The following is an 11,331-nucleotide window of genomic DNA, read 5'->3' as shown; positions in this document are numbered from 1 at the left end:
GGGACAGCTACAACCCCCCCCATGTGGAAACACTGATATGTTCCGGAAAATACGGGACGTATGGGTGAAACCAAACTTTCCTCATCGTTTCTCAAGAAAATATGGTCAGAGGTGAAAAAAAAGGTCAGCGTTACCTAAAACGGGTGTTATGGTCACCGCTATTACCAGACGATCAATCATTCACTTCTATCTTGTGTGTTCGCCCAGGGGGTTGTTATGAGAGAGTGTTGCTTAACCGTGATCTAGGCAATCTGAGGACCGTGTGTTTTTTTTTTCCCCCACAGTATAAACTGATGTTATGGCGATATACAGATGTTCTTACTTGATGGTCGCGCTTAGGTTCAGCTGTTATTGGTGTCGTCTTGTCATCTCATAGTGGTTGCTGGTGATGAATCAGAGATCCTCCTACAACCGATCCCGGGACACCAAAGGAGACAAAAAGAACCGAAATTTCGATGAGGATCGCCACCACCACCGCCGCTGCTGCGAAGACGAACCCCTCCCACGGCGCGTCGCAGCGTCCGCCAATTACCGCTTCAAGGATAGCAACAATCCCGACAACAACAACAAAGTCCGCGGTGGTGATGGACGAAGTAATAATAATAACAACAACAACAGCATGGTTTTCCGTCGGAACGAGCCGCACTCACGTGGAGGAGGTGGAAGCAAGTACCCTTCGAGGTACAGCAAGACGTCGTCGTCGTCGTCCGCAGCGACACCAGAGACGTCTCCAGGACGCGGGTTATCACACCCCGATAATGTGAACAGCGGCTACAGGTCCGATAACTCGCAGAGGTCTAGCTTTGGATCCTATTACCGTAGTCCCATGCCCAGTTACAGAGACAGGGAGTACGCCCCGAAGAGGCCAGGTAATGATGCGTACGTGATCAATCGAGTGCAGTGGATCCCGTTTAAATCGTTTCCCCGCTCTAACTAATACTCATTGAGATTTTGTGTGTTCAAAGCTTCCCCCCCGCACCCGTAAAAAGATTTTTTTGAAAAACATTCTAAGCGGGATCCACTGTAGATTCATTCCCCCCCGTATCTTTAAAATCTTGATCTGTTTTCTTGAATACGCGTGGTTTGCATGTTTGTCATCGCCGTTTCCCACTTACTATGCTTTTCTGTGATAGGTTTTTTAAAGGGAAAAACTACGTTACCGCACACCAACTCCAGTCATATATCGCCATATGACAATTTCTAACCAGCGAAGTTGAGTGGGAAATGAAGGCTCCATCCAACAATGGTCACCCCAGGCTCGGTAGTTAAAGAACTTGCTTCTCACATTCTATGCTCGGATTCGAACCCATATACCTTAATGGTAACCTTCATAGTGGAAGACGAGCATCTTAACACTGTACCACTCGGGTGCCTAAAGGAAGTAACTATAAGCAGGATCCACTGTAGATTTCTTTAATCTATATCTATATTTGTTTTTTTGGGGAAATCGCCATGTTTGTTCCCCTGGGTACAGTTTGCATGTCCATCATTGGACATCCATCAAAATTTCCCTGTTTAAAGTGTTTTTCCGTTTACACTGCTTTTCTGTGATTGTGAAGAAAAAAAATGTTATAAGCAGGCTCCACTGTAGATTCATTCTCACATTTCTTTAATGTTGATTTGTTTCCCTCCCATGTTAGATACAGTTTTCATGTCCGTCATGGAGATTCTCATGTAGATTTCCAGTATAAAGCATTTTCATGTTTACAGTGTTTTATTGTGATGATTTTTTTAAGAAAAGGCAGATATATATAGAACGAGATATTTATTCAGTGTTGTATGACAGAAGACTTGTAGTGACGTCGCTCTCCTTGCCAGATCTTTTAGAGACAAGACATCAGATGTTTATTTGATTTGCGGCAAATTCTGTAAAATCTGTGGGCTTGCCTTCGTTTTGAAAATGAATGAAGCAATAATTATTGCATCTATATTATAAAGGCCACATGCGATCTCGCTTTAATTTTTTTCGTGATGGCTTGGGGGGGGGAAGTAGGTCAGATCTAGCCTGTGCATGCTTTTCTCACTGATCACCACCTTGTGCAGTAAGCTCATCGTGATCTTTCACCCCCAAATACGAGCTATTAAAAATGAATTGATTGCCGTGAAGGCTCGCCCTATGGTCCCCTAGGCTGGTATCTTTGGCAAGTCTATATTGAATTTATAGGGTTAAAAAAAATTATGTGGATTGTGCTGTGGGCCCCTTGGGTTGGACTCCTGTCAGCCCTGCCCTTATAGGGGCCATGCGAGCCCTCTGAGGATGACTGGATGCCAAATTTTTTTATTGAATACAAGTGAAAAACAAAGGAAAATAAGTAGGCAATCATCTGAAAAGTGAAGAGGAAAGTAAGATGTCGAAAGGATTTGCTGTCAGGATTTGAGCAACTGACCTTCTGACGGCCAATTGCGCCCTCGATGAACTCGGCTAGGTAAATTCCCAATATACGGTTTACCACAATTTGGTAACTTTTTTTATCGCCTAACTCACTTTAGTGGTAAAACCATAAATCCACCTCTGCATAGAGAGTATGGGAGGGGGGGGGGTAGCTACATCAGCGAGTGACATAGAAAACGAGGAACCAGATCAATGAGCAACCTATAGAGTTTGCAAGCATGTGAGCGATCAACAAAGCGAGGTATCACTCCGGTGAATGACTGGAAGAGTGACCTCGAGGGCAACGGATTCATGTCAGTGAATGACCAAAAGTGTTTGCAAGCATCTGAGTGATCAAAAGAGTGACAGATCATGTGTAAGCATATGAGTGATCAAAAGAGTGACAGATCATGTGTAAGCATATGAGTGATCAAAAGAGTGACAGATCATGTGTAAGCATATGAGTGATCAAAAGAGTGACAGATCATGTGTAAGCATATGAGTGATCAAAAGAGTGACAGATCATGTGTAAGCATATGAGTGATCAAATCAGTGTGCAAACATGCGGATGACCGTAAGAGTGATAAAGAGAGAGGGACCAACTCAGTGAGTGAGTGACCAAGAAAATGTGCTAGCATGTGAGTGACTCAAAGACATGGGTAGAGTGGGTCAAAAAAATTAGATGGGAATGGGAGAATTGCCGCCCTGTGCAGCCCACAGGCGGTTGAACCATAAATCTGCCTCTGTTCACTGTGCCGATCAATTAGCAATGCATGGAAGTGAGTGTTCGTCATTTGAATTTTTCAAAATTTTATTGCTGTGACTAACTACAAGGGCTGGGGGGAGGGTTTGTTTTTCTCTTCATTCTCGAGCGTACAGTTTGAAACACCCATATCTCGAATTTCATTTGCATTGGTTGATTTTTGCAGCCACTAGGTGCTCATATATCGGCAAAATTATTGTATGTGTGTAAATTATGGTATTGTGATGTATATATGTTACGTGCTGTAACAATGTATAGCATTTGCCATTGTATACGTGAATGGAAAACATTTGTTAATTTTATCTGTCTCTTTTTGTTTGACGATTAGATCATATAGTCAGCAGCCGTATCTATGACAACTCGAGGTACGTGAGCTTCCTCATGAGACTGCAGCGAGATGAAGATAGGGAAAGGCAAGCTAGTATGGTTCGCCAACTGAAAGACATCTTTGCTCAGCCTGAAAACCTGAAGGTATGCTCGTTTGTTGATTCACGCATGAAGATTTGAATTGTCACATCCCATGAACGTGTTAGGCCAGGTACATACTCAACTGATATGGTATATCAGGGGTTTTCAACACATAGCCCACCAACCATTTTGCTCATACTCAGAAATTTGAATTGTCTCATCCCATGATAGTGTTAGGCCACGTTCATACTCAACCGATATGATATGTCAGGGGTCTTCAACAAATGGCCCACTGGCCACTTTTGGCCCCCCGAGCTTTTTACTGTGGCCCATAGACCATTTTTAGAAAATGGATAAAGGCATGGAAAAAAAAATTATAATTTTTTGGTTTTGCCCGCAGTCTAGGAAGAAACAGAGTACAAGGCCCGAACAGTTTTTTTGGGGGTTTTCAGACGTAAAAGTTGGCATACAAAAATGGCATCTAATCACAAATTTCACAGAAATGCTTCAAAATACATACCCCAACGAAAAAAATCATTTCGGAACTTTTTAAAGAAAATAATCTATGAAAAAATAAAAATAATTTTGGAATTATATTGAAACTTAATAATTCAAACTATTAATAATAATAATTCAACTCAACTAAATCTTTTAACTGTGATTGTGTCAGTTTATCAGTTCACCGACCTGTTTAATTGGACCAGTCCCAGAAGAAATTAAGGTTACAAGTATATTGATTACAGAGATATCACCTGGTAGGGTTTCTTTTATTCCTGCATTTACTCTTCAGCGATGATATCTGTAGGGTGTACTCATCCAAATGCTTATTATTTCAGAACAAGCTTGAATATTGATGCATGCAAGAGTGTCATCTACCTTCTCAGTTGGAAGTGTAAATTAGCAAATGCAGGCATTTTGTTTTCTTGAGGGGGAGCCTATTGAGAGATGAATGTCCAAGAATGGCTTTAGGGATACTTGACTCTGTGATTCTTAGAAAAGAGGCCAATGGCCAATGTTGGTGTAGGGAAATATGGGAAAATTCGCTGTGGGGCTTCTTGAACATTATCTTTATGCCGATCTGTTTTTGCCATGAAATCAGTTCTAATTTGTACATTGAAACTGATTTTCTCATCTATGGGAAAGGTATTTCATTATCTGCCATACATAATTTCAGTATTTTATAATGTAATGTTATAGCTCCATCTATGTTTTTCTCAATCTACTTCAGGTGGTAATTACGAATCTTGACGAAACCATCTCCACAATTGATGATTTACTGCAAGGAGGGTAAGACCATATTCCTTCCTCTTATTTTTAAAATTAATACCAGTTCTTGTCGGACTCATGTGCATCTCCCTAGAAGAGATTACAAAAGTGTCTCGCAAAATTCATATCTCAATGTTTGCATATCTTTTTTATCTCTGTCACCCGTGGCAAGATTAAGATTTTATCAATAGATGATAATCTCTTGTTTTCAGTGCTTGCATTCTTTACAAATGGGAATAAAGCATTTCTCCGTCATGTGAGATTCTCCATGAGATTGAATTGCTCAGACCAACACATTCCAACATTCCCCCCCCCCCCAACTTTTTTTTTTCCTCTGCATGGTGTGACGATATATCAAGATTCCACCAAAGAAATATTAATATTGTATATAGTGATTTTTGTGGGCTTGGGAGCATTTTACCATATTAGCTTAGAGGGCAATATAAGCATAGACCCAAGCGCACATCCTAGCTTTTGTGGTAATCACAGACTATGCCCCTGAATGGTGCAGTGGCGAGATGATACTCGTCTACCATCATGGAGGTTGCAGTCAGCTCTGCGAGTTCAATCCTGGGGAAGAACAAAAATAACTTCTTTTCCCTACTGAGCCCGAGGCAACCACAGATAGATGGCACCTTCATTTCCAGCATGACTTATTCAGTAGTAAATTGCTGTATGGTGATAGGACCAGAGTTCTTGTGTGGTAAAGAAGTAGTGGTAACAGACTATTACTTCAGACCAGGGGTTCTCAAACTGTGTGCTACCAGCCTTCTTCAGGGATGTCACTGAGCAGAGGCCGTGATGTAAGTTTTTTGAAGTGACGCTTTGTTAAATTGCTCTGGAAAGCCACATATAAGTATTGATAGGGGATGCTGTGGGTATAGAAAAAGTTTTAGAATCCCTGCATTACGCAGATTCTTCTGGAGCTGTAGAAGTTTTGTTCAGTCCACATCACACCTATTAGTACAGGAGGATCCACTGTTCTGAAGCTGACAGTGTTTACACTTGTTTAGTGATTTGACCGTTACCTGGTCTGTATTTAAGCATTGGACAAAAAGCTAGTAAAGCTAGTCTATTCCTAGAAATGGATTACCTTTTGGGTTTGATAATACGATTAAATAATCGATGTTTGGGTTAAACCCAAACGTCGAGTATTTAATCGTATTAGTCTATTCCTGTTCACAGTGTCCTAAATCAGGCACATATGATTGCAGCATTTCAGGGATGACACGTTCTTTGATATAATAAGATTATTTTGGGTTCCCTCTACTCATATAAGTGAAAAAATCACTGCTTTGGACCTCCGTGTCATATTTCAAGGTCCTCGCAGATGTTATAAAGTTATTTTTTCCTCCATTGCCATTTTAGGCATCGTAAAAAAATTGTCGGGGGGGGGGGGACTTGCAAGTCATGGAACCACTATTACATCTCTGTCTCTAAACTTTTTGCATTTACGGCAGGCAATGACTTTGCACTTAATTTTTTGTCTAAATTTTAAAATAAATATGTAACAAATAACAAATTTGATAGAAACGATGAGATTACTCAGAAAAATCCCCAACGAAAAAGGCACATGCAAGGAAGAATCAAAACACCTTATGCATTTCAACATGCTATAGGTGTTGTCTTTGAAGGATACAAAATATCACTCTGACTGAGGATCCCAATTGAATTGATTACCAAATCTTAACTCTCGGCTGCTCAGCGGAAAGAAAAAAAAATGTCCATCCAAGTCAATCGTCCTGACCAGACTGAAGAGCTTCATTTCCCAAGCAGCTGATCAGGATGTTATAGAAGACTTGTGCTCGGGCGCTCAGCTCCATTCCGGTCATGATGTTTTACTCGACGTATATTTTTTCTTTCCACTCAGTGACAGAGTTAAGATTTGGTAATCAATGCAAGTGGGATCCTCGGCCAATGGGACATTTTGTATCCTCTGAAGACGACACCCATAGCATGTCAAAATTCATAAGGAGTTTTGATTTTTTCTTGCAAGTGCCTTTTTCGTTGTGGATTTTTCTGAGTATTGTTAGGCAAAGTTTACCTGCACTTCCATGATGAGATTAGTTTGGAACATATCACTGATAATGTCATGTTATTTATATTTTCAGATATTACCTTGAGTATAAACAAGATATAATTTCTAGTCTCGCCATGTTGGGATTTGCTGTTGGTAACGAATCCAAGAAGTAAGAAAAAAATTATATAAAATAAATATGTAATTTAGTATTAGCTAATCATTTCATAGATTCATATTCCAATACTCTAATTTTAATGAATGTTTTCATTAACACATTTGGATCCTCCCTCTGGATTCGCTGCCTATCTTATATTGCCATGCATTGATAAAGAAGTTTTTGCATACTGTGCTTGTGGATTATTTTACTTTCATTGATAAAGAGGCACAATTTAGATGATAATTCAATTTCCCCTTTCAGTTGCAAATGGGTTAAACGAGAATGTCATTAAGGCCAAATAATCATTATTCAATTCTTATGCTTACTTTAGTGACCAATTTTTCAGGGTGTAACATTACTTGGTAGTTGCAATGGGAATGTTCATTAACAATTTCAGGGCTCCCATTTGTCTCACTTTTCCTACTTTTTGGTAAAATATTCTTTTGTTTTGTCCTACTTTTCATACTTTTTTTTACCAAATCCTATCAACAAAATTCATGTAAGGCTGGTATTACACTATAAAAGTTTGGTAAAAATTATTTTATAAAACTTGAAAAATATAACATCTGTTACATTCGAACTTAGCTTACAAACTCAGTTAATCCGTTTATTGATTGCATTTTTCAAGTTTTATAAACAAACTTTTCTGAAACTTTTATAGTGTAATGTTTTTGTTATTGTTTTACATTGAAGAGAATATCATAGATATATTGCCAAATAATTCAGATGTAGTAGATTGTAATTAATGATTCTGCCAAAGCAGAAATTGTATTGTTTTTAAGGTTATTTGTGGGGGGGGGGGTGTATGGGGACCCATTTGGTTTATTAATTTTTATTTTGCTTAGTTTGAGGGTTCAAGAACTTGAGTAGTCATGGAAAACTTCTGCCTGGATGAAAAAAGGAATTTTTCATTTACTACTGCATGTTCTTGGACTATTCATTGTTCAGTAACTAGCATTCATCATTCAAACTTATTTAGTGCACATTTTGTGTACAGGTGAAACAACAATGCAGAGGCATAAACAATGCTCTGCAAAGAGCTAGACATGAAAGTGCTTCACGTGTCAAAAACGATCTTGCTGGCATTGAGCAGTAAAATGTAAACAAATCTCTTTAAAATTTTACATTGTACCTTGTAATTTACACATTTTACTGTGCTTTTGGAAGCGGTGTGAAGAAGTATCATTCTTAAAAAAAAAATGTAAATTGTCTTAATAACTTACTGTGCATTGAGGAAGACTCTGAAAAAGTATGTGATATATATATTGTGGGAAAAGACAGAAAAGAATTATCTGTAGTTGCTAGTGCACTGTTTTGGCCAAAAATTGTTTTTGTTACCAAGTCATTTCTGTCATTTGCTTTGGCTTAAGTCAATCTTATAGGATACTGAAATATTTTATTTTTAACCCATTAAAGACTATTTTGATTCTTAGAAAGGGGAAAAAAACCTTTGAGTGGAGTCACTCCCACCATTTATTGGCAAAGAAAAAAAAATTGTAATGTTGAATGGTAAATTTTCTTACCAACTGATGCCAATGGGTTAATGCTATGATTATGTTTATGTAGTGTACCCCCCCCCCCAAATCTTACTTTTCCTAATATTTTAAGTGGTAGCCCTGCAATTTATAATTTTAAACTTTTGGTTTTAAACTTTCAACTTTCACAGCTCTCTTATGGAAATAATTGTGTAAATCGTAAAAACTTGTGTTCCCCTTCTGAACTTTGAGTAGGCCTATGTCAATATATCCTCAGTTCATCTTAGTCTTAGATCATACAGAGAATTTTATGTTATTTAAGTTATCCTTCGTGCATTGTTTTGCATTGGCATTTGACTCACTTTGTCCCCTTTATGGTCAACAGATGACAGTGCTACACTTTCAGTGTAAATGAGAATTAAACATTTCAGTGTGTGAGAAACTATAGGAATCAAGAAATTATATTAATATTGAATTGAAACGAAATGGGTTGTTTAATCTGAAATCTAATGATTTCAGTTCTATAAACTTTAAATAGGGGAAAACCAAAACTTCACAGGTAATGTGATGGTAATTTACTGGTAATTTTTTCTTGTCAATTGAAATGCACGTCAATTTAAAATCACTCTTGTTAATTGAAAAACTTGTTTTCCTCAAAACATTATTTAAAAAGTGTCTAATCAAAATACGTATTTAAAAAAATTCTTACAGTTGTGCCTGTCGAAACTGAGATATATTAAATCCTTTATAAGGGGTTAATGTAATTTCCTCATTAATATTTCCTAATATAATGATTTTTTCAATTTCTTGTTGATTTCTTTTTTAATGCAGGCTTTCTGAGCATGATTTTGAATTAATTGATCCTATTACGCAAGCATAATTATTTAAAAATTTATAAAATCAAAAGCTTAGACTGCAGAATTCAAACTTACATTATATTGTCAATATAACAATGCTAATGTTCAGTTCTAATGAATGATAAAAATATTTTCCAAGTGGTATTTAATATAAGGTTTTTTTTGTCTTCATTGTCATGGACAGTGTTTTGAAGTGGATGTTCGATTTGTATAACCTTTCAAAGAGTGGAGATATTCATGTACTGGTGCTGAGTTCATTGTATGAGGTAAGAAGATAAATTATGTATATTTCGAGGGTTTTTTTTTGTATATCTAGTATTTTCTTTTGTTTGTATTTTCAATGGCAGCTAACTGCCATTTCACAGAGTTGTGCAACCACCACTCAAAAACAAAATTATTATATACCAGGTTTGTACAAAAAGTATCTGATCATAATTTTTCATGCATAAACCAATAAAGGTAGGGCAGCAAAGTTTAGGGCATGTATGCAGGTGATCCTAGTGTGCATGCTTGAATTTTCACCTTCCTGCAGAAGCTGCCAGTCACCTACAGACTGCCATTGAATGAGGAAGTGCAAGTGAGCCTTGTCGCATTTTCTTTTTTGATAAAATGGCAGGAAAAATGTAACTGCGTTAAATTTTGTGTGAAGTTTTTTGATTCTCAATGAAGACAATCTGCAAGATTCAACAGACCTTCAAAGATAAAGAAATAGGCACCACACTGATAAAGGAGTGGTACAGCTGCTTCAAAGATGGCGGCACATTGGTGGAGAGTGGAGCATGTTCTGGTAGGCCCTGAAAACTCAGAAATGAAATTTTTATTGACCAGGTGAGGATTCTGGTGATGCAGGATCATTAATTCTGAATCACGATCAGAGAACTTGCAGACAAGGCAAGCATTAGCATTGGATCCATTCATTCCATTTTCGCTGCCGATTTGGTCTTCAGGTGATGCAAAGTCATGTTGACCGTCTTCTTTGACTCCAGTGGTAGGGTTCATCACAACTATCACCAAAAAGTACCATCAAGAGGTTCTGCGTCACAATTAGCAGCTCTATCATGATTAATCTAGGAACGTTGTTATATTTTTTCCTGCCATTTTGTCAAAAACGACGAGTCACACTTCCTCAATCATCGACAGTCTGCTAGAGATTGGCAGCTTCTGCAGTAAGGAAAAAATTCAAGCACGCACACCAGGATTGCCTACATACGTGCACCAAACCACACACAAAAAATTAAGGTGAAATACTTTTTGAACGAACTTCGTATACTCATGCATAAGCCGATCCCACCAATATAGGAATGAATTTTTGAACAAAAAAAAATCTACTTATGCACAAAATATTAAATTAAAAACTTTGAATTTGTTTAAAATCTCATAGTTTTTGTTTAAAAAATTCATTAAAGTATAGTTCAGATCCATTCAAACAACAAATAAATGAAAAATAGAAACTAGATCCAAAAATTTGTTAAGAATGGTTTTTTCCAGTGATGGTGTTCATGTTAATTATTCTTATTTTTCAATGAGAAAGAAAGGTGTGTTTTTTTTAAAGTATTTTTATTGATGATTAGGATGTGGAAAAATTAACAAATGTTCAAAAGAATCCATGTAATATTGTATATGTATCCTATTACAGATGATGAAAAATGACAAGGAGAAGAGAGGTTTAGCGGATCTTATGTCAGTAAGTTGTTAAAATAAATTTTGTGTATTATGTATAATATACATTTTAATCTTGCTAAAATGCTGCTCAGTATACCGATAAATTGCTCTACATTTTTTAAAATACAATTTACGACTTCAAAACTTACTGAAGTTTTTCATTAAGTGGTCAAAAAGTTACTTGATTAGGTGTATTTGTACATTGTACCACTTGTGTTTGGCAAAAAATTGTTATTTTTCTCTTACAAAAACACCAATGAATCCACCAGAAATTAGAAATGGAAACAAAGGATGCTCATCAGGCCGTTTTTTTTATGCTTTAAAAATATCTTATACTATTGTAGTTTATACA

General features: G+C 37.2%; 1 protein-coding gene across 2 annotated transcripts in view; it reads left to right on the top strand.

Moving 5' to 3' along the window:
• The first annotated feature begins 256 nt into the window (after window positions 1-256).
• nonC (serine/threonine-protein kinase Smg1) overlaps window positions 257-11,331 on the top strand; it is a 103,890-nt gene continuing 92,815 nt past the window's right edge. The window contains exons 1-6 of one of the 2 annotated variants that reach the window (XM_089248746.1): window positions 257-869; window positions 3,463-3,605; window positions 4,771-4,829; window positions 6,920-6,997; window positions 9,502-9,583; window positions 10,954-11,001. In XM_089248746.1, the coding sequence (XP_089104872.1) occupies window positions 389-869; window positions 3,463-3,605; window positions 4,771-4,829; window positions 6,920-6,997; window positions 9,502-9,583; window positions 10,954-11,001 (891 nt within the window). In that variant the 5' untranslated portion in view covers window positions 257-388. The remainder of the gene's footprint in view (window positions 870-3,462; window positions 3,606-4,770; window positions 4,830-6,919; window positions 6,998-9,501; window positions 9,584-10,953; window positions 11,002-11,331) is intronic. The other variant, XM_089248745.1, reaches the window with a different exon arrangement.

Source organism: Pholcus phalangioides, unplaced genomic scaffold (genome assembly GCF_987345545.1).
Source record: "Pholcus phalangioides strain wild (caught in Gottingen) unplaced genomic scaffold, Ppha-v1.0 ptg000020l_1, whole genome shotgun sequence".
NCBI lineage: Eukaryota > Metazoa > Arthropoda > Arachnida > Araneae > Pholcidae > Pholcus > Pholcus phalangioides.
This window is presented reverse-complemented; position numbering and strand designations above follow the sequence as displayed.